Here is a 25,534-nt window from a genome sequence, read left to right as displayed (position 1 = left end):
TCATATAAATTATTTACATAGTACCATGGGTATTTCTGTCTGAAGTAAATTTGAAAATAATGCCAGCTGGTTCAAACTTCTGTTAATTTTTTCACTGTATCGATCACACAAGACCAAAATACATGCACATGAATAATCTAATGCGGTCGATATCTTCTAAACAATAGCATTAGAGAATTGCAAAATTCTAACTTAAAAACACTAACTATATATGCCGATGTGTTGTTAAAATAAGCATCTATTTAATTTGTTTTTCTTTTTGGAGCCATGTTGTCCCAGTGAGTGAGGCACTGGCCCACTAACCAGAGTAGTTTCCCCTTGATAGTGGAGGGGGTCAGAGGGCCTGGCACATTCGGCAAATCTCGGCATTCTACATTTAGGCATTCTACATTTAATATGAGGGAGAGAGAGAGAGAGAGAGAGAGATGGGGTTAAACGTCCACTGGACACAAACTAGGCCATTTCGAGACTAACACATGGTTCAATTTTTATTTCAATAATTCTCTTGCGCATAGGGGTCTTTAGCAGTAGGAAAAAAACGGAGGACCTGGAGAAAACCTACAAGGTTGGACAGGCGACCCTACTCCTTGCCACTTAGAACCGGGGAATCGAAAACACCCCAGTTGACTCAATGACAGACTTTATGATACAGCCATCCAGCCCCCCTGCCTGTGAAAGAACCTTGACATTTGAAATTTGATGAAGAGCAGGTGGAAACATCTGCTGTCCAGACAAAATTATCTAATGCTGAACTACATGTTCCTCCTCGTTAGCCTAGTTGGTGCAGCAAAATAGGACAATAAAACCCAACTTTATTCTATTATATTTCACATTTTTTCTATTTCCATAAATAAACCAGTTATTGATTTCTATGGTACATTTCAAAATCAGATCTTGTTATAAATACTGGTCATTATGAACATTAATTTAAAATCAGTTGTTAAAAACATTAATAAAAAGAACATATTTATAAGTCTTGTAAACAAGAACAAGGAAATAACTTAACACCCATAACACCTATTGTCTGGAAAATTCCAACATTATCTAAGTCAAGTGAAGAATCTTTTTTATGCAGGTGGTAAAGAAATGTTCAAATATTAATTTGATTGGAAATCATACATATTTGTTACTTGATTTAGAAATGATCAACTCTATTTCTCAACAAATATAAATACTTTCTTTATTTTCACTTTCATAACCTTTGAAGATCAAAATAAAACATTGACTTAGGTTGATCTATGCACAATTGAATATTTGTTTTGAAAGATTAGGCGAAGTTTGATTAAATTTCAGTTGAATGTATTTAGAGTGGAATACAAAATCGGTGATATATCAACACTGACTTTATCTATAGATGTTAAACTTTTAACGAAGACAACTGGTCATTGCATGAAATATATCAACATAAAAAATCCAATAAAATCAACAATGATCAGTACTTTATTTGTCTCAAATCAAAGGGGTCTTGTCATTTTATTCAAAACAATAAAACAAAATAAATAACAAATATTTTTAAAAAATCTTAACTTTATTGAACAAACAACAATGAAATTCAACCAGTTAACGATAATACAAACCTATTATTTTCATTTATAATGAAACTGAAATGGTTACTAAACATTCACAATAAATCAGCATGATCATATTTGTTGATAAAGTTGAGGTTGAAGGTTACACCAGAATTTTACTGGTGTTTTTATTTTATATGACAAAATCAGTTATTTTCTGGCATCAATAGGATTTGCCAGCCATTTGGACAATGAGTCCCACAATATTTATCAAAAGTTAACATCACTGTCATTTTAGCATTAAATACCGAAATAGAACTGCGACCTAGCCTCCATTGGGGGTATCAGCTAGGAATCTGAATGATCGCTTCAATGATCAATCATCAAGCTAAATCTATTTCTATAGGGATAATGTGCTAGAAAATGAGATTATGAGCTAACCAGAAACTGGGAGAGAGAGAGAGAGAACTCTTGGTTAAACTTCCACTTGACACAAACTAGGTCATTTTGGGACTAACATGTGGTTAAATGAATGAATGTTGCCCTTCTGGCACATTTGGGCTTTAATAAGAAGTTCTTGATTATTACAATATGAAGAATGAACAATTCTTCCATTATATAAACTGAAAATATTCTATTCTATTATTTTCTTTGGACCAATCTAGTGAAAAATATAACTACATGTAGTAATTAATTGTAATTGGGTCCCTTCAATGATTAAAATCTGCTGATATTGTAATGAATGAAAAATATTCAAAATTCTAAAAAAAAAGTGGCATCATTAGTGAAATAATTGGACAAAAGTACATTTTTGTCACTAAATAGAACACATCGTCTAATCAATATGTTTGAATGTTTTTTTTTGTGGGATGAATTCTTAATTTCCTGCAATTACTAACAGTTCCAATTTAAACAGGAAGATTAAGTCATCAACATGAACATGTTTTGAAAATAAAATGGAGTTAGCGTCATACTGTTCTGCTCTGATTGCACTAATAAAAACGGGCATAGGCCATGTTGAAGCTGAGCAGTAGGACGTTAAACCTATTTCATTTCATTTCCAAAAGATGTCCATATTGATGACTGAATCTTTTGGAAGATTTTCAGTCTCTTGGGGATCAACAACATAATACTTCTAGTGTACATGTTATAAAGCGTATAGCAAACAGTATAAGGCATACCATTGATGCTATGTTTTAAATGTTTTCTGCGATGTGCTCTGTGTTACAGAATAATAATTGCATACAAAAAATTTACGTCAAATGTGATCCCCCAAAATACAAAATTTTTACAACAGAGATATTTCTAACAGTAAGAGACACAAAGCTTGAATGATTTATGTAATATGATATATGCTCCGAAAACCAAAAGAAACGGAAGGAGAGATGGTAGTACACTAACTACAGGCAGAGACAATTTCAATATTCCTCTCTTACTTAACTTTACTCGGTGCGAGATGAAAAAAGGGCCCACTTTCTCAACAGACAAGAAAAAAAATTAGAAAGGGAAGATAATATTTACCTGTCAAGTTTCGATTTTTTAAATCTGCAGGTGTAAAAATCTAATGGCTTATTTGGTACATCTTGTTTCATTATATTAGGTATATGAAAAAAACTTAATATCTTTTCTGAATAGTTATCACTTGGATTCTGATGTGCCTGAAAAATGTAAATAAACCTCATGAAATACCAAATAAGTTTATATTTACCGGTATTTTGATCAAAACCATGCAGAAAAATATAACTGAATTAAATGTGTTTTATGTTTCTATAGGAAGCTATATACAAATATTAATTAGAAAACATTCAGAAATTAAAGATAATATTTTTTTATTAATATTTTTGTTAATAATGTAAAATTCATCTTCACATTGTCAAGTGTCAAAGTCTACAACATATTCATCCTGGATTGAAATAGAACTGGTTATCTTTTGATTGGATGTAGCCTTCATATACTGAGGAAGAATATTCTTATTCTCTACTAATGACTGTTTACCCATCAAATGTTCTACTTTGACTAGGCTAATGAAGACGAGCAAATGTCATACAGTGTGTTGAGGGAATTTTTGCCCAGACTGCAATGCTACAACCTACTCTTACATTGATTTCCATTTGCCAAGGGATATTTTACATGCATACCAATGTGTACACGTAACTCGTGTTTTTGTCCCATCTAATGGACTATACATTGTCCCTTGCCAGACCCTCTGTCCTTTGTCACAGACACGGAGGAACCATGCCGGAAAATCCTGATGTACTTTCTTGGCCATTACCATGATTGAACATGGAACCTCCTGGTTGCTCACTGAGCCACCCTAGCTCCTATCAAATGGAATTGAATGAGGTTTGTCTCGTCAACACAATATTTTGGTCATCTTGAGGTAATTTTTATTTCTATGGTAGGCTCTGTAGCTTATTTATTTATAATTTTCATCTGTCAAGGATTCTTTTATGAGCACGCTAATGTGTACATGAGTAAGCCTAGGATTATTGTCCCATCCAAATGACTATTTACACTTTCCTGTCAGCTTCACAGATACCATCAATGAAAAATGAAGGCAATTGTAAAGGTTCTTCTCGACTGGAATGGGATTCGAACTGGGATCTAGTCAAAAGTCATATACCTATCAAGGATGTGTTGATGTTGTTGTGCTTTTAACATATGATAATGTGAAGCTGTTTGTGTTACTTATAATAATAATAATAATAGTATACAGTAGAGACAGAAGTAGAAAAGATCCATAATCTGCCCACCATGGATTACAAATGTCGAACTTACAAATGAGAGCAACTGGTGTTCCAGCAACTGAGAGCAACTGGCTTCAACTGAAAATGGTCGAATTGAGTGGCAGTCAGCTGAAGCCAGTTGCTCATGTATAACTTTCCGCAACTTGTTTTAAACTTTAAAGCATACAATCTTTATTTTGAAAATCTATATTTACTTCCCATCTAAGATATTACATTTTTTCGTTCAAATACTAAACCCACACAAAAAGTTACCTCATGGAAAAATAAGTAAAACAACTGAACAATTCTGCCAAGGAAAATCACATGAGGTACATTTTTCTTGTAAAGATAAATTGAAAGAAATGTAAAGTTAAATGAGCAGATGATATAAATACAATCTTCAATAAATAACAATTATTTGTAGTTTATGAGTAAAAATAGCAATTTGTAATCCATGTTGTGCAGAATCTTTTTCCTATCAAGTCAAAGTTCTATATGTATTTAATGAATGTCTTTTTCATGCTATTTTCCTTTATGTTACCTTCCTGGCAATCTAATCAAAACTAGATTCATTCCATCTATTATTAAACTACATGTTATATTCATTCTATCTATTAAAACTAGATGTATTATTCTTTCCATCAATCAAAACTTTATGTTATTTTCATTCTATCTATTCGAACTTGATGTTATATTCTATTCGTCTATTAAATCTACATGTTATATTCATTCCATCTATTAAAACTAGATGTTATATTCAATCTATCTATTCATCTATTAAATCTACATGTTATATTCATTCCATCTATTAAAACTAGATGTTATATTCAATCCATCTATTTGTCTCTTAAATCTAGATGTTATATTCATCCCATCTAATTGTCTATTAAATTTAGATTTTATATTTATTCCATCTATCAAATCTAGATGTTATATTCATTCCATCTATCAACATTAGATGTTATATTCATTCTGTCTATTAAATCTAGCTGTTATATTCATTCTGTCTATTAAATTAGATGTTATATTCAATCTGTCTATTAAACTAGATGTTATATTCATTCCATCTATTCAAACTTGATGTTATATTCTATTTGTCTATTAAATCTAGATGTTATATTCATTCCATCTATTACTAAACTAGATATTATATTTGTGTCTATCAATCACAATCTGCATATCACTGATATAATAGCCATTCACAATAACAGTTCTGTTTTGGCACTGAAGTTCTCCATGTATCTTACCACTGCAATTCAAGGAATTAAATAATACTTTTTGAAATATCTTTGTTTTGTTTTTTTTTTAAGGAGCAAGAGTTAGTTAGAAAGCCAAAGAGAATATTGTGAAGCCCATTCATCCTATCACCTATATATATATACATGTATATTACATATAATTCATCATGCAATTGAGACAAACCCAGAGATTTTAAACAGCAGAGAATTATTTGCTTATTCCATAAGCCAGTTTATAATACCCATTTCCAGACATCGCATGAGAAAATATGGATAGTAAAGTAAGATGCTAAGTGGCATAGTTCTTGAAAAACATTAATTAGATTTTCATATTTATCAATTCTGAAATAATGCATTAAGAGTTTGGAGAAACGTCTTCATTTCCAGTCTATATTCATCTATACTAAAGCAAACATTGACCAATTCTGTTTCCTGAAATTACTCATACAACTATCTGTTACATTACCCAATTGAAGCACAAAGACTACATTTCTGCTCATTTGCTACCATGAAGCATAATATAAACTACACGATGAAATGACGAGAGAAATGGGGGGGAGGAGGAGTGGGAAACATGCTGTGAATTTTGTTTTTACTTTACCTCAGAATTCACAACCTAATGAAATATTGGATAAAAATGTTGAGTTTTTTTGTTTTGTTTTAATATAACCATTGGGGAGAGGTTATATACATTAGCCACAAATATATAAGCTGAAAATAAAACTAAATTTGACACCAAACAGATAACATTTATAACATTGGATAAAAATGTTAAATCTTTTTATTTAAAATATTATAATCATTGGCGAAAGGTTATAATTAGCCACATAAGCTGAAAATAAAAATAAGTTTGACATCAAAAAAAATATTTTTTTTTAACATATTTTCAAGACTGGATATAAGACACCTGTCACTGACATTGTCAAGAAGAATAATCCATCTGGTGTCAGTCATTTTGTCTTTTTTCTAATCTATTTATTTAATACCTCAGGCACATAGTTCAAAATGCCAGGATCTAGTTGATTGGTGTCTTAACATTTTATAAGCTACAACCAAAATCGTTGTTTCCAGTCCTGCACGTTTTTAAATCATAAAACATAACACTATTGATAAATTTCACCAAACACAACCAAATTATAATTTTTCAAATTCATTTTGACAGTCCCTCCATTTCATGTTTAAATGAATAGTTCATTTGCTTTATTTGTTTTGGTTCAAGATGTTTAATTTCAACCTATCATGAGTCAGACCGATATTTCTTCATGCAATCAACATCTTGATGTAGCAGATCTCTAGTGGATTTAAGTCTGGTCCATTACTACCCTATGTTTCTATGAATAATTAGCTTGCACGATTATAAAGTTTTAAAACATTACTATAATTAAGGAAGTCTGCAAGGAAACAAATAGGACAGGTCTGTCGGTAGTTGGAAAATGAATAACAACACTCTATACGTAGACAGACATCGTTAATCAAATTTTCTCCCACTGATTTCTGATTCACTCCCCAGCCTCTGATACACATCAATCCCTGTATTAAGGGGTCCTTGCAAATGATTTGAGTCTTTTCCGTTTGTTATGCTCAATCCTTTTCTTGGTCAATTTCAGATTAACATAGAAGGACAATTTACATACAAGCCAATTGTGTAGACAACGGATATTCCATTATTGTTCCATCTCAACTATGGCTATTAGAAAAGATTTATTGATAATACTGTAAAGAAACAGGTGTTGTTATTTTATCTACACCAATGATTATAACCTTTATTAAGTTTTGCAAATCAATGAGACATGGTTTATTAATATTAAAGATAAAATTAACAACAACATGCATGAATACTTAAAACCATTGATCGTCATTGAAGAGACTAAGGAACTACAATATTGTGAATGTTGAATCTGTAAAAGGCATGTCAGTCCAAAAATGATTCAACCTTATATGATGGGTCTCTTTTAATCCAACTGTGGTTTTGTTTGGTTTATCAAATGCTATACAGTCAATTTGAGTACATATTAGCGTGGATTAAGCAGCGAAAAATCCGAATATCGATCAGCTGCTTTAATAATAACACTAGATCAATCGCTTAACCACAACTGGCACATATTTGAAGTCTAATTTTTCTAGACAATCGCCCAAGGTTTTTTAGATGCTGGCCTGTGTATTGTCATTTTTACAGAACTTCGCTTGGCTACATCAAAACAAATATTCTAATTCATGTTATTTAACAAATTTCTTATAGATTTCTGAAAGATAATTTCATAATATGAGAAGACTACTGGTACAAATGTAATAATGTTAATTGGTTTCAATTACTAATTAATGTATGGTATTACCTGCAATGGGGCCTGTAAAGCTAAATCTTCAGCATAAGCACATGCCACCTCCCACGGTGCGTGGATTTTCACAAAATTAATAATTTTTCTCTCACTTTCCAGTACTTCCTTAAAAGATAAAGGAAAAAATTTTAACAAGATCGACTTTCATCAATAATCTGAATGAATAAATAGAATGGCGTTTGCACTACAGCCTAATTTAAGGGGATCTTCACCTGCTGCCAAAGGTATCCAAATGATATGATGCTTTTTCTTGCCCTGCCCTCAATCCTGCATCACTAACAGGGGAAAACTAGAATGGAAATTACCAAGGAACTTTCTTGGTCCACACTAGGATCAAACCTGTTACCCCTTGTTTGATTAAATGCCAGAATAATCATTCCTGTACTCTTATACATACTTTTTTTTGTCAGATGACAATTTTAAACACAAGTCTAAATAAGTGTCACATGGTAGTAGAAAGGGTATAATTTTAATCTTATTTTGGATTGCCATTGTTGTAATTGTGCACTGTTCACTGATTTTGGGGTAGTTGAGTTGCACTGTCTGCTAGAAAACACTGGCAAATATTTCAAAAGTACTTGTATTTAGTCGTATAAGTAGATGTCAGTCATTATGTCAAGAGCAATAAATGTATTGATATAAAAATCTCATTCATAACAAGACAAATGGATCATTGCTATAAATATAAATGGCCTTGCTGAAAGTCCCAGTGACAGCAATTAGTCCGAGTAAAATTCTGCTATTTATTATATGGTTAAAGGCAGTGATAGAGATCACATGTACGTTGCTTCTGGCTGGACTGAGAAGTACTGCTTATTATTTCACATCCTCATTATCATGTACAGTATCTGATTTCGGATGGCAGTAGATTGTTTTGAAGGGATAGCATGTTTAATTTGTTGGCATGATAGATGAATAGCCCTTTTTGTGCTATGGCAGTAGATTCTTTTGTAGGGATAAAATGCTTAATTTGTTGGCATGATGGATGGACAGCCCAGTTTGTGCTATGGCAGTAGATTCTTTTGTAGGGATAGCAAGTTTAATTTGTCGGCATGATAGATGAAAAGCCCTTTTTGTCCTATGGCAGTAGATGTTTTTGTAGGGATAGCATGTTTGATTTCTAGGGCAGTAGATTCATTTTTAGGGATAGCAGCATGTTTAATTTGTTGGCATAATGGATGGACAGCCCATTTTGCGCTATGAGAGAAATTTTCCCTGCTACAACCTCCTCTAATTTTGATTTCCAAATTCAGGTGATCTTTATTGAGCTGCTAATGGTATACACAGACCATCTGATTGACTTAATACTTTTCCTTTACAGACCACTGACTAGGACAAACAGTGCTAAAGAATCCTGAGGAATTTTCTCTGCCAACACCAACGATCAAATAGTTGATACAATATCTCGAGGTAACCTACCTCTTCCATTTCCAGCCCAGCTTTCTTAAGATTTTTGAAAAATTTCTCTCTCCATTCAGTATTTCTAGATTCTGATGATTTAGGTTTTTTATCAATGGCTTCTTCATATGCCAGGATGAAATCTGTAAAAAAATATAATATTAAATAGATCAATACATCAAGACAATTTGTTTTACTTAAAGGCCATGTTGATCATCCCCAGGGTCCCAATTATTTCTCCATCCTTATCAACAAGAGCCCAACAGGCTTTAATCGCCCATCAGTAGGTTCAGTTAGGTTGTCAGTTTAATAATCTCTCTGAACCTAGCCTAATCTAAACCAATCTGTATGAGTACCATGCAAGAAACGTACCTATCAGTTTTAGGTTGAAACCAATCAGGTCAAAATATTTCCTTTTAATGTGCTTGAGAGCACCCATAAGGGATAACAGAAAATCATTTGAACAAATCTGAATAGGCAATTAGGATCCACCCAAAATATGTAGACAAATTTAATTGACTTCTATCAAATGGTTCTAATCAAGATATCAAAATGTAAAAAGTTAATGGGGGCATGAGTTAAGCCCTGTAGGTCACTGGCTAAAAAAGGGAAAACATTAGTCGGTGGGGGCAGGCATGGTAAGAATGATTCTTCACCATGACTTAAGAGAGAGAGAAATGGGGTCTAACATCCATTCAACACAAACTTGGTCATCTGAGTACTAACATGTTTCAATTTTATTTCAATAATTTGTTTGTGTGTAGGGGTCTTTAGCTGTGAGAGGAACCCAGGGGACCGGAAGAGAACCAAAGAGGCTGGGCAAGTGGTTACATACAAGCAGGGAATCGAAACCAAACCACTTGACTCAATGACAGACCTAATGTAGAAATCCGACTGTGCAATAACAATCTATTTTTAACTATGATGAAGTATCTATTGATTTAGGTTGTTTTATATTTGTTACTGCATTTTAATTCAAAGCCCACTGGAGTCTGGAGATTTTTTAGGATTTTTTCTCAAGAGAAAATTCTAAAAATTCTTAAAAATCTCCAGACTGTAGAGATGGTATTGGGTTTGAAGTACCATGCAATAACACAGATATAAAGGTGTGGAATAAAACAGCATTATAGGGAGAGAGAGAGAGACAGAGAGATAGATAGAGAGAGAGAGAGAGAGAGAGAGAGAGAGAGAGAGAGAGAAATGGGTTTATCCTCCACTCGACACAAACTAGGTCATTTTGAAATTAACATATGGTTCAATTTTATTTCAATAATTCATTTGCGCGTAGGGTTCTTTAGCGGTGGGAGGAAACCGGAGAAAACCCACGAGGTTGGACAGGCGACCCTACTCCTTGTCACGTACAACCGGGGAATCGAAACCATGCCAGTTGACTCAATGACAGACTTTATGATACAACACGCACGTCGCACGTGCTAACCATTCGGCCATCCCAGCCTAATTATAGGAGACTTTCTTGTTTATCATATAAATGTATTCAAGTATCATGGCAAAGTTTAAGGCTCATTAATTCCATACTGTACATTAATAGAAAAATGTTCACTGTATGTAGTAAATAATAATGTTATTTACTGATTATAAATTCAGAAAATGAAACCCATCACAGTCATTAGAGGTAATCAATGCAAATTTATTTCTCGTTAAAAACACTACTTTAAAACAACTGGATCAGTGAAGTCAGTGAAGAGTGACAAATATGATGCTCCTGCAAGGTTTCGGGTCATTAAACTCAAACCTGAAAGAAAAGCTGTTTATATTCTACTGCATATTTTCCATCAAAGAATCAATTTTTTATGTTGCTGTAACGAGGTCATTAGTTTTACTTACCAGTTTTTCTGACTCCATCTCGAAAAAAACAATCTTTACTGGAAGTTACTTTGGCACTTTCACTTTCAACATCAAATTCAGAATCTGGACTCTGTAAAATAATGAAATAATCATTAAATGAAATAACATTTTACTTTTATGTGCAACCAGGTTAATGAAGAGTCAAGACAGACATATATACCATGCTGTGTGCTATGAGCAAAATTTGGCCAAGGCAGCTGCATATCCAATGTGTAAGCACTACACATGACTTGTTTTTTTCATCCCATTCGAACGACTTGATGTTGATCCTTGCCAGGTCCTGCACAACTGACAGGAGAATCAAGCTGGAAAATCTTGAGGATTTTTTGGGGTCCACAGCGGGATTGATCCGAGGGCCTCCTACTTAGTGAGCCAGCAACTTACTCACTGGCTCAGAAATGATCATTAAAGAAATCTTCAAAGGCCAACCAAATTCAAACTTTTATTAAGTATATACGCAATCTGCCATTACAGGCTGTGTTCAAACTATGAGTGGAACAATAAATAATTATATTTTTAGTTAATTGGTCAGTTGAACTGATTCAATCCTATGGAATTAAATAAAATCAAAGAGTATAGATTGGGGTTATTTTTATGAGATATACAAGTATATTTCTGGCTCAATGAATAGAATCATCAAAATCAATCTGATTAAAACACAGATCCTATTTTATTTTGTTTTTTATAGTTCAAAATTTAGTTTTATTTGTCTGTACTTCACTAGGATCTGGGCATCACGTGGCTAAGTGGGTAAGACGCTAGCTTGCTAGCCTGGAGGTCGGGTGTTCGATCCCTGCATTGGCCGAGAAAGTTCATCCAGATTTTCCGGCGTGGTTCTCCCTTGTCAGTGATGCAGGACGGAGGGGCTGACAAGGAAAGCTGTCTAGTCGTTCGGATGGGACCAAAAGCTGAGGTCCCGTGTACACATTGGCGTGCACGTAAAAGATCCCTTTGCAGTTGGAATTTGATATAAGAGTAGGCCGTAGCGCCGCTGCCCGGGCAAAATTTCCCTCATAGCAAACTGTATGGCGTATGCCCGTCTTCATTAGCCGAGGTTAGGAGCAGAAAAGTAGGACGTTAAACCACCATTTTATTTCATTTCATTTCACTAGGATCTGGAAGAATTGTTATATATATAAAAGGCATTCTGGATAGTGTGAGGGATTTGGCCATGCATGGAACTGTGGGTAAACCACTAGAAACGTCAACGCTGATTTATTAATCAATGTCTGACGTCATAGGGTCAAAAGCCGTTAGTACGACCCCTGACGCGACTCGAAAGTATAAAAAGAACGAAACGAAATATAGAACTGTATTTTAATCAGATTGCATCAGAATCAATTAATGACAACAGTTTGTTTCCAAATGGATCTAACTGAGGTGAAGGATAAAATTAAGGTTTAGAAAATTTGATTTGCTATTAGGAACGAGCATGGAATCCATATCAATAGACGATTCTTATAGCAATCATGTGTACACCAAACATCTTTAATTGTTTATGTTCAATTTATATTCTGATCAAATAAAATAATGTTATCAATCTCCAAAATTAGGTGTCTGATATTAGTCTACCAAAAATACTTCAATCTACTGAAGAATATTATTCATTTGAAATTTAGAAACGGTCTTGGCACAACCAAAATGACATTTCCAAGTACCTTGATCATGAGGCAAGACAATGAGAGATTGTTAGATTAATTTTATCACTATTGATCAAAATATTTGACACTGGAAAAGTGATACACGAGACTCAAGGTATTTTTAGTCAGGATTAAATTAAAGTTACTAGTCCATATCCATAACATGTCTGTTTTAATTGTCTGATTCGTCCATTTATGGCTATAGACAAATACAATCAAAAATGGTTGAATGTTGAGCCATTATTTTTGGCAGATTTTATGCCTGAAAACTATGCCTGTACATGATGACTGTATTTTTCAGAATATATATATCTAATTATACCCCTGTAACCTGTACAGGGAATTGATTGGTCAAGTTGTCCAATGAGTGCACTTTAAATCAGAACGTCTGTCATTGAGTCAAGTGGTGTGGTTTCAATCCCAATCTTGTACACGACAAGGAAAAGGATCATATGCCCAAGTTTTCTCCTAGTTTTCCTAGACAAACTATAGATATAGCAAGATATAAACAGCAAATATCAAATCAAGTGAATATAAGTGATAAAAGCCATGAGATGAGAATCAGTTGTAGGTGTAATATCTGAAGCTGGTGTTCTCTCTTCATTTATAACCATCATTATTACTGGTTTTCTTCACCTAGCTACAGGCACACCATTATAAGATAATTCAATATATGGTAAACACTATTAACTATTCTCTACATCAATAAATCTCTAGCTTCCTTACTTCTTTAAGAAAAACATGGCTTTATATGCTTCTGGAAATACTTGTAGAAGAAATCTATTTTCCACATGCCTTTAAAAACAATTTCAGAGAGAGAGAGAGATGGGCTTTAACATCTGTTGTGGAAGCATTCTGGGGGGGGTCTAGTGGTTTAACGCATAAGGTCTGTCATTAAGTCTAGTGGCTTTGTTTTGATTCCCTGCTTGTACATGACAAGCCCATCTTCATTAGCCCAGGTTAGGAGCAGAACAGTAGGACGTTAAACCCCATTTCATTTGTACATGACAAGGAGCAGGGTCACCTGTCCAACCTTGTGGCTTTTCTCCATGTCCTACGGTTTCCTTCCGCTGCTGAAGACTCCTTAGCACATGTGAATTATTGTTAGTCCCTAAATGACCTAGTTTATGTCGAGTGGACATTAAACCCCATCTCTCTCTCTCTCTATTTCATTAGTGCCGGACATTTTGTCAGCTACAAATGAAATCGTTATTTCCAAACCGCTGGTACCCAAAGATGCAATAAAAGTGTTGTACATCATTACTGGGTAATATTATCTTGTATTTATTCCCAACCGTATCAGTCCGACATATCATTTCACAATCTGCTATAATCAGTATATAGTCTGCTAGGCAGCTGAAAATATTGTGCAATAAAATGAGTGAAACTTAAACACTATAGATCTGGGAATAGTCTAGTATTTTAATCAATTATAGTTCCGACAGACTCAGAGGCTACAAGGGACACATATTAAAATCAGCGATTGCCAGGCAACATATGCTCGTATTTTACAAGAGATGGATAAAAATGTGATACTTTGTACAATCAGGGGCCATAATCCCAGAAGTTATAGTCTGAAATGAGTGAACATCAAAAGGGGCTGAGATCTTTAAGATATAAGGATATATTTGAAGTTTCATCAAAATCGTAAAAAAAATGTGACCTCTAGAGGGTCCACAACCGTCTTATTACACACTTTAACACTATTTCCATACAAGGAGCGACGATTTTGTCAAGCACTTTTGCTTTAATTTTACCTCCATTATGGTGAAACGGTGATATATTTAAAGTTTTTTTAAATCTGATAAAATTTGTGTCCTCTAAGAGGATTAACTAGCTAAAAATGTGATTTTGCATACAATCAGGGGGCCATTATCCAGGAAATTATAGTCTGATATGTGCAAATATCCAAATATCTGGCAGGTCCACAACCTTGGTATTACATACTTTTACACAATTTGCGGTCAAGAAGCGGGCATTTTGATGGGTAGTTACTGTCTGAAATTCAAAATCAATCATCATAAGGGTGCAACGATGATAACATCAACTAAACTGTTCATCAAAGCAGATACTTTCTTTTGGAAAAGGTTGAGAGGCCTTCAAATAAAGAGTAAAATTAATATTTCAATATCTTTAGATATAACCTTATGTCCAAAATAATATCTCTATTATATTGTAATCAATAAAAATTTGACCAGGAACACGTAAATCAGACAAATCAATCCCCAAAAAATCGGATTTCTTGGCACAGGAGCAGAAAAATTGGTCAACATTTACATAGTGAATTCTTTCAAGCATCCAATTACTGGAAGCATCCAATAAACATACATAAAATCTAGCTTCTCGTCTGCGAATAAAAAACCTCCCTGAGACGAATCAGTCTATCTTATTCCCCAGCTGTGCATAGGATATAGAGAGAGCATGGAGTTTATAAATGTTAAAGAGAGGAAACTGATAATGTCAACTGATGTCTTGATAAACAGGGGGTGGTATAAGTATTGACATGAATGTGTTGACAGAATATATAGCATCATTTCAATCATTGTCTGTTTTAATAGCTCTATTGTACCATCAACTCTTGACCTTATTATGTACATTAAATAAACTATTGGACTATTGGACTCTCAATTACAGAAGTATCAACTTTATCTTCTGTCTCAGACAATCATCAATTTTATCACTGACTGGGAAAATTAGGTTTAGCATCCTACTTTTCAGCATCAACTCGGCTAATGTAGACAGGATTATGCCATGCAGTGTTTCATGAGGAAAATTTTGCCTGTAAACCTTAGTTATTTTCTGTCTCATCTAAATGACTCAACGCTTTGTTCCTAGTCAGACCCACCATCTGGCACCACTCCGTGATGGCTGAGAACTTTTTCAGGATTTTCACGTTTTTTCCCCATATCAGTGGTGCAGATAGAAGGCCTAGCAAAAACAGCATTTTTGTTGGAATTTGGCATGTGCACTTGCAATAAAAAAATATTATAAATAAAAATCGCAGGTCTAATCAAATATCGCAGCAGACATACAGACAGGGGTCACAATAATACAAGATCCCATTTCAATGTGGGCGTGTAGAAATGTTTAACCATTCTACCTTAATCATAAACAGAGTTATTGCGTTCCAAAATCTCAATCAATCTTTGCTTGAGTCCAGTAAAGATATTCACCATCAATTATAAGCAGAGTTATTCCGACCTATTTCATAAGTCCATTTCTCAGAAAGCATTAATAATTCATTTTTAAAACTCATGTCTTGAACCATATGGTCTTACCCTGTCGCCGCATCCAAATTTGAACTAGTTTAAACAATTAAAAATCAATCAATTTTAATATTATTCTCAAAATTTAAATGGTTGAATAAAAATATTACACACCTACATAAATGTTTATTTAAAATGTTAGTAACACCATCCATATAATATTGATTCTTTTAAAGATTTGTAGTCTGAGTTTTATGAAATAAAGGTGACATCTGGTACAGGGTTTATAGCTTTTAATATACAAATGGAGTAAAAATTGGTTTTCATCATAGTTTTATTACAAAGATTAGAGTTTTAATTAATAAAAATATTCTTATTACCTCAGTTATATATATGATCTGTTTTAACCTTCGTCTATTTAATCAACATGAATGGGTTTAAAATTAGAAACCTTCAGTTTTCATCAAAATCAAGACTTTGTATTCAACCGTCCACTTATGGAAACTACATGTACACTACAACCAACAGAGAAGAAAAACCAACAATTAACCAATGGAAACATACATTCAGATCAGTGGAAACCAACCCTTCAGGAAGATGAATTGAACAAATATTACGTTCACACGTTATTTTTGATGTACCTTGTCATAGTCAAGAGCAACATTTCTGCAAATATTGGTGTATTTTAAAGGAGCTAAATCGCTAATATTTGGGATCTAGAAATTGACACAAATAGGTTTTAACACATATAATAATGTAATATGAATGTATATAAACTGATTTACATTCAATCATTTCTGTTTTTACTGTAATTTCTAATCAGTTATGTTCGGCGAAATACGCCAGAAGTCTCAATTGAAGACAATCTTTATCGTCTGGTTATTCCAGTCTAAACCGATGGTATTTATTGCGCATGCTCTCCAGATAAGAATATAGCGTCACCATTTGACATGACTTGTGGAATATGTCTAGCCTCGTTCTTTGAGTCCCTTGTTCCGATTTGTGTACCAAAGTTGTCTTGAATATTGGATATCAGAAGCCCATCTTTTCCCTGTAAGATCACAAGACCAATGTTGATTTGAATTGACAAATAATTCGTGCTACTTTAACTCAGTCAAGAACATTAATTTGGGAAATGAATAATGATCCTAGATACCATACAAATACATGTACCTGAGCAAGCTATTACTGACAAAGTTATGGGCAATAACTTCATAAATGGCTTGAAATTGGCAATTTAACAACAACTCATGGATATTTATAAATGTAGGCTCTAAGTGTACTGTGTTTACAAATTATACAGTCGGGTGAATGAACACACACATTGACGATCAATCCAATTTATCAAAAATATTTATCCCGTGCATTTTAAAATATCAATATGTAGTTCAATATTTGTAAATAAGATATAAATATTAGTTAAAGAAACCAGAACCGTTTTAATTAAAATTTCAATGATGGCATAGCACTGTTTTAGTTCGATAATATCTGTCAACCATTTACAACAACTGTCACGATTTTAAAACTGATATAAACTTAACATTATTGATTTTACTAAAACATGTATAATAATCACATGTATAATATGCAATTGCCACCCAATTACATCAACATATGGAGATAGTTCTCATGGTTGCGTACTGATATTTTCAATAGACTGAGTCGTCGGATGTATTTGTCTTCAATAGATATGAGTGGTCGGATGTAGATATGAGTGGTCGGATGTAGTTGTCTTCAGTAAACATGAAAGGTTGGGTTTAGATGTCTTCAATAGACTTGAGTGGTTGGGTTTAGATGTCTTCAATAGACTGAGTCGTCGGATGTATTTGTCTTCAATAGATATGAGTGGTTGGGTTTAGATGTCTTTAATAGACATGAGTGGTTGGGTTTAGATGTCTTCAATAGACATGAGTGGTTTGTTTCGATATCTTCAATAGACATGAGTGGTTGGGTTTAGATGTCTTCAATAGACATGAATGGTTGGCTTTAGATGTCTTCAATAGACATGAGTGGTTGGCTTTAGATGTCTTCAATAGACATGAGTGGTTGGTTTCGATATCTTCAATAGACATGAGTGGTTGGCTTTAGATGTCTTCAATAGACATGAGTGGTTGGCTTTAGATGTCTTCAATAGACATGAGTGGTTGGTTTCGATATTTTCAATAGACGTGAGTGGTTGGGTTTAGCTGTCTTCAATAGAAATGAAATGAAATGTGGTTTTATGGCACATATTACGAGACAGGCTAAATTGTTGTCTTCAATAGACATGAGTTGTTGGGTTTAGATGTCTTCAATAGACATGACTGGTCAGATTTAGATGTTTCAATAATTATGACAGACAATCATAATCATCATCAGGTTGATGTTTATCTGACATTTTTCACTTTTTATCAAATACATTCATTAGAAATATTACAGAATGAGTCCCCAAAGGTTTTAATGTTGATAAAACTTAAATCTAAGACTGGCATCATCCTTTCTAGTCATCATTATCAATATAATTCTTTGAGATGGCTTCTAAGTTTTGTTCCCATGTGAATTTTGAAGAAATTTAAATCTTTAAAGAATGAGATATGAGACAGTTATGACAGTAATTTAGCTTCTTTTTCTACTTGGGAATATTTATTTGCTCTGTAAGTATGATTGCTAGCTCACTAACAAGAAGGTCCTGTATTCAATTCTGGTGTTCATTGTGAAAGTTCATCAAAATTTACCAGCGTGGTTTCACTCTTGTAAGTGGTGCAGGATGAACGACCTGGCAAGAAAAAATGTCTGGTAGTTCAGAAGGGACAAAACACAGATCCTGTTTACAGATCGGTCAGCAGTGCAGATAACAGTACTCACTCATGGCAGTTGGAGAGAAAGGGAGAGAGAGAGATAGATAGAGAGAGAGAGAGATGGGCTTTAACATCCACTCGATACAAATTAGGTAATTTCAGGACTAACATATGGTTCAATTTTATTTCAATAATTCACTTGCACATAGGGTTCTTTAGTAGTGGGAGGAAACAGGAGGATCCGGAGAAAACCCACAAGGTTGGCCATGGCAGTTGAAAGTTGGAGAATAGTACGGGGAAATGCCACTGTCACGGCAAAAATTTTCCTTACAGCACACAGCATGGTGCATGCGTGTCTTCATCAGACCGGTTGGTTCAGAAAAGTAAGATGCTATAGCATTCAACTTTTCTGTCCGTGCAACTAAAATTTCTAGGGCTGTAATGTCTCTTGCACTCTATATTCTCATTCTAAACCTAATAATAGAACGCTGCAAACTTTGCCATTTCTTAATACTTCTTTTACATGAGTTTTCCTGAAAGGAAGTGCATTAGCAGATCAAGTTTCCTATTATAAAACCTTGGAGTTAAATGCAAGACATAAAACATATCCACACTTCCTGAGCACACTAATTATTAGTCTTTGTCAATATTCATTCAAACCAAAGACGACAATCAATAATACTTTACATCCCACAATGGCTGCAAGAATCGCTATTAGCAAAAATTGTCGTATTTAAAAATCAAATAAAGATCATGGAGTGGGATCGTCATTCAGTTTATTATAAAACAAATGAAAAATCAATAATGTGTTTAAATGGTTGGAGAAACAAGGTAAATCATTCAGGAGTTGTTCTGTATGGTTGAATTGTGGCATGTTTCTCAAAACAATTTGAAATTTGATACAATTGACATGTCGATCAATGGCTTGAACCTGTTTTGAAATTTGATATTTTGTTAATTGACACGTCAACTAATCCAATGGCTTCTATTCTTGATCCAGTCTTGGGAGCTTTTCTGGATGGTTAAGTTGTGACAGGTTCCAGATTGCCTTCAAAACAACTGATATTTGACATGAATTGGAAATCTATCTAAGGGCATCTTTTCTACTTCACATATCTGAGATTCATTGCTTGGTTGATACCTTACTCCTTGTCATGCACAAGCAGGAAATCGAAACCATTCCGCTTGACCCAATGACAGGGCTTATGATCTAATGAGCATGTGTTAAACCATTCAGCCACCCAACCCCTCCCTATCTTGATATGAACTCAAATCATGAACAATTCAAAATTTAATTCCCCGATGACATAGAACTTCTGCTACACGATATATATAGTTGGCCATTAATTATTGATAAGACTGCTAAATGACTCAGAATCAAAAAAGTATTACATTTGTAATCATTGATCAAATTTCACACCAAACTGTATATTACAGAATTCTTTTCGACAGCTGTATAAAATTTCTCTATGATTTCTGAAGTTTTGTGCTTACAATTCAAATGTAATAGTCATATATTTTACATTTTCCATTACATAATTCAAATATAAAACATTGCCTGCCAAAATTCATATGAAATATTGATATTATAACCCACTAGGAGATAAATGAAAACAGATCGCATTAAATAGAACCTAGAAGTAAAAATAATTGATTAAACACAAGTAACGCTTATTGCTTTCTCATTTCCGTAGCATTCTACAGACTTTCTTTTATTTCCAGAACTCAATAAGTTAATACTATGTCCACAATATGTATTTGATATTTCGGTCTCACTAGAATATGTATTTGATATTTCAGTCTCACTAGATTAAGTTAACAATATATCTACAATATGTATTTGATATTTCAGTCTCACTAGATTAAGTAAAGACAATGTCCACAATATGTAAATTTGATATTTCAGTCTTACTAGATTAAGTTAAGAATATGTCCACAATATGTATTAGATATTTCAGTCTCACAGGATTAAGAAAGTGCTTCACAGCTGTAGAATTCAACTTTCTATATGCATATTTATCACTTTATGTGGCTTCACAAAATTAATTTTTCTAAAATGATAATTTTCTCTTGAAGTTTCCTTTTCTTTTTTTTGTTAAAGAAAATATTACAAAAAAAACAGAAACAAACATGCTCTTAGTTTAAATGTTAATATCATATCTTTTAGTACGTATACAAAGGCTTCTATTTTCTTTAAAGGTTTAGTCCCAGATATGTTTAAGGTGATGTGCAAGATTGCTGTCAACCATTAACGTTGTCCTGTGCAACAATCTTAATTTTTCTAATATTTTTTTGAAGAATTAAAAACTTTTAGTTTCCAGATAGTGTTGACCAGAAGTCACAAAATTCCACGCTTTGTAAATGCCTGGATAACCATGATATTATACTTACAGTGGTAAACGATTTTCACAAATATCATGTCTCTCATACAACTGAAGAAAAAAGCCTTATACATGTATCAGTAAAGTAATTTCCAAATATCTCAATATTTTGATTTGGAATTTTCAGACAAGATAAACAGATGATATCGACATCGATAGGCATTTGATGTATACTTAATCTAGTTTTATTTATGGCGTACTGTGAAATCTAAGACTTCCAGCTGACCCTTTAAGAAAATGAATATTTCCGTAAGTCGGTCTTTATTTGAAATGTCAAATCCATTTCTGGATAATTCCAGGTATAATCAAGTCTGTTTCTAAAAATATACATAAAAACATCAAAAGAATAGTTAAAGAAAGAATACTGAACATGTCGAAATCATGTTTAATCAAAATTTCATCTATATTCTGAAGTCCTCCAATTTATCTCTCAAGCAAAACAAGATGATTAAAAACAAGCGGTTGCCATGCAAGATATGCCCACATTTTGCAAGAGATGGACAGAGAACAAGCTAAAATATAACATCGATTTTTCATACAATCAGGGGCTATAAGCCAGAAAGTTACGGTTCGTTATGAGCCGCAAATATTGAAAGGAACAGAGATCTTAGGGATATAAACATATATTTTAAGTTTCGTCAAAATCAGATAAAAATTGTGACCTCTAGAAGGTCCACAAAAAAAATGCGGGTGTATAAAAATCTTTGAGCCAACCTATTTTACATAATAACTGATGTACTTTTCGACATGGTATGTAATGCAAGCCTGAAAATAAGGCACCCGTCACAAATAGTCTGGCACAAATTCAGGCTTTGCAAGGCACATATCCCACTGATCCCTGTCATTTTGTTTGGCACAAAATTTTCTTTTTTCAGTTTTTTTATTGATATTTTAACATATGTTCATCAACAAAATCAAAATGTCATGTTCTAGTTCTTATGAGTATAAATACAATTAAAATCATTATTTCCAGGCATATATGCTGAAAAATATACTTAGTCAGCCAAAACTGCTATGCATCTGAATTTTTGTTTTTAAAAGGAGCATAAAGTGTTCTGTAATGCTAAGCATAACCTGCCTGATGCAAGACACTAATTACTACTTATATTATTCCATTTTTAAGATAATCGAAATTTCCATTTTTGAGATAATCGAAATTTCATTAAAATACATTGATACTCAAGATTACAGTATTTGAGAAATATATCAGAATGAAAGCTGTACCAGGCTCAGTGTGATCTATTTATCATTGTTCAATAACGAATTGATTTTATCACTGGACAATGCATTCCTACATAGAAAAACAAATCCTGAACTACAAGACAAACAATATGTATGCTATTATTCAGCTATTAATTATGTATTCTGTATTATAATATTTATTCATAATGTGGTTTTATCTACGTGTCGTTCGATTCAGTTGATTAATATACAGTCTCTCGTTTTAATATACAATATAATATTTACTATTAGCATTAAGTCAAATTAATCTCACAATACTAAATGCTACCATAATTCTTATTATCATAAATTATTGTATTGCCTATTTTTCTATTGTGCCAAATGTATCGGTTGAACAAGCCTAGTTAGCACATTGAGTGTGTCAGGCAATGAATGAAACATACATCCACAGAAGCTAAGTCATCAGTGCAGTCCACAAATGTTGTTGCATATTCATTTTTTTTTTGTATAGAATCATTTAAAAGTATGGGGGCATTTAAAAGATACATCAAAAGTTTGATTACGGTTTTAAACTTGTTACCCCATGTATCAGCATCCCTGCATAAATCTATCAGATACAATTAAGTCAAATGATCAAACAAAGAGATTAGAACATTGGTTCTTGTCATCCTATTGAATACTGTTATGAATTGATGCCCAATACAACACTGTTTATGGTAACCCAAATCCCACAACAATCCAAATCCTGCAAATGAATGCTTCTTTATTTTGACATATGCAAAATGCATCCAATGTTTGAACACTTTACAAAACATGAAATATATCTTTAGTACAATGCAAGACAACATAATTCAAAATCTATCGAAAAGTCCATTTGAATGGACAAAAAATTTCTTTTGAACAAATTCTTGTCTAATCAAATATCTCTCATGCCTAAAATTACATTTCTATTGGTTTGGAAGAATTTTTTGTATGTTCTGAGAAATTCAAATTAAATTACATTTCTTAGGATTTTCAGAATAACTATCTTCATAAATCATGTAAAAAAATATCAAAAAATACTTTAGCCATATGTTATCACTCAAGAGCACAACATTCTAAATCAGACAAGACAAAGTTATCGAATAAGCAGAATGACAGAAGGAATTGATAAAAGTCAACGGAAGTGCAAAAATGTTTGTGACAAATATCAATCATTTGGACCTGATCCCAACAGAGTTGTTAAAATTGTATTTGAAGGAGCCAATTAAATGAATACTGAAAGAAGGGTTAGTTGCTCCAATAAAAACAAAAACATTCTTTGGATCCTGAATCCCTCAGGAACTTTGAGCCAGTTTCAAATTTGTCTTTCATTTTTAATTAATAAAGAAGGTTGTTGCTGCTTGTTTCAACTCACATATATTACAACTATCAGGTGCTGATGGATTTTATTTTTATAAAACCTGCTCACAAAAAAAGACACAGTACTGAGATTTTTGTTTTATGAGTAAACAATGACATCATTCGGCGCTAAGGTAAAAGTAAGAGCTTGACATAAGCGCTGCATTCGACACCATCACCCCCTAAATAGACTGTCTCAAAGATTCGAAATTGTACGTGGTAAACTAAAATGGTGAACAAAAGTCTTCTTTCTGAATCAATAGATCTAAATATGGTGTCCCCCAGGGATGAGAGTTAGGACCATTACTTTTTTTGTCTACGTACAGAACTCCCATTAGGGATATAATCCACAGCCATGAAATTAACTTTCATCTTTATGCAGACGATTCGCAATTATAAATCTCTTTAAAGCTGTCATCTGAGGCTAGTAATGTGAATAAACCAAAAATCTGTGTCAATGATATTCGATATAGGAAGAAAATTAACATGCTCAAATTGATGACAAAACTTAAGTTTTCAAATTCGGCTGTAATAATCATTGTAGTAAATTAGAGACTAAATCAATGAAAATTGGTAACTGATATTTCTTGTCTATGCTTGATAATGTAACTGTCTCTATGACATTGGTATAATTCCTCCATGACAGTTAATACTTTTGTAACATCAAAACTGGACTAATGGTAGTAATTTGTGGCTCTTTTATCTTCCTAACAAATCTCACCGATATTAAACTGTTCATGGGACCTTGTGCTTTCAACCCTATTTAACCAATTAGATGCCTTTTCTTAGCCAGGCAACCCACGTTCCTGCACCACTGAAAGCAGGTTGGAAATTCTGAGGAGGAAACACTATTTTTTTTTATATCATCATCATGTCAACTGAATAAACAGTCTGTTAATATCGGGATTGATACAATCTATGTGCTTAATGAGCAACACAAATTACAGTGATTAATGGATGTTTGCTGAACAAAAGTGACAATGAATTCAGTTTAAACAATAATGAAATATATGTCCAGGAACAGGAAGACTTCTGATGACAAATCATGTTATATTCACCATTTTAATTTGGATTTAAAACAAATTTGTCTGAATTGACTGAATTTTATGTGAGGTAGAAATCTGTCTTAATAATAACTTCTGTAGAGAGAATTTAACATCCACTCGACACAAACTAGGTCATTTCAGGACTAACACATGGTTCATTTTTATTTCAGTGGGAGGAAACCGGAGGATCCGGGAAAACCCACGAGATTGGACAGACGACCTTACTCCTTGCTTGTCACGTACAACCGGGAATTCTATAATCACATAGAACTCATGCATCAGACTAAACCAGTTCAATGCATTATGGTGGCCTACTAACCAGGAGGAGATCCGGGGTTTCAATGCTGGTGTTGGTTGAGAAAGTTCCCCCTTGTCAGTGGTACAGGATGGAGGGCCTGGCAAGGAGCAGTGTCTAGTCGTTCGAATGGAATGATAAACTGAGGTCCGGTGTACACACTGGCATGCACTAAATATAATCCTTGACAGTTGGAATTTGTAATAAGGGTCAGCCGTAGTGCTGCTGTCTGGGAAAAGTTCCTTTGTAACACAATCATGCATGGTCAGTCTTCTTCAGTAGCTCAATTGGTGTAAAAAAGTAGAGTGTTAAACATCATTTCCTTTCACTTCATTTGAATGATTTATTTATTTTGATAGACATCAAAGCGAATTATCTCCAATTTAATGAAATGATCTGACCAAGCAAGTAGATGAAATGTCTTTAAGAATATCATGGGTCTATTTGCACAGATTTTAAATAAGCGATTTTAAATTCCTCATGATTAACTCCTCTGATTATTTTGTAAATGTTACTATTTTGAGATTAAACTGACAATAAGCTACTGTCTTATCG

The 25,534-nt window shown here is 33.4% G+C and overlaps 1 protein-coding gene across 3 annotated transcripts in view; it reads right to left on the bottom strand.

The window, feature by feature from the left end:
- LOC126828215 (anoctamin-7) overlaps positions 1 to 25,534 on the bottom strand; it is a 55,911-nt gene that overhangs the window by 19,034 nt on the left and 11,343 nt on the right. For 2 of the 3 annotated variants that reach the window (XM_050557851.2, XM_050557853.2), the window contains exons 3-7: positions 11,052 to 11,142; positions 9,228 to 9,349; positions 7,806 to 7,913; positions 6,074 to 6,088; positions 3,030 to 3,166 (exon numbers count right to left, since the gene is read on the bottom strand). In XM_050557851.2, the coding sequence (XP_050413808.1) occupies positions 3,030 to 3,166; positions 6,074 to 6,088; positions 7,806 to 7,913; positions 9,228 to 9,349; positions 11,052 to 11,142 (473 nt within the window). The remainder of the gene's footprint in view (positions 1 to 3,029; positions 3,167 to 6,073; positions 6,089 to 7,805; positions 7,914 to 9,227; positions 9,350 to 11,051; positions 11,143 to 25,534) is intronic. The other variant, XM_050557852.2, reaches the window with a different exon arrangement.

The sequence above is a fragment of the Patella vulgata genome, chromosome 7 (assembly GCF_932274485.2).
Source record: "Patella vulgata chromosome 7, xgPatVulg1.2, whole genome shotgun sequence".
Lineage (NCBI taxonomy): Eukaryota > Metazoa > Mollusca > Gastropoda > Patellidae > Patella > Patella vulgata.
The sequence above is the reverse complement of the archived record's forward strand: the minus strand, read 5'-3'. Positions and strand labels throughout refer to the sequence as shown.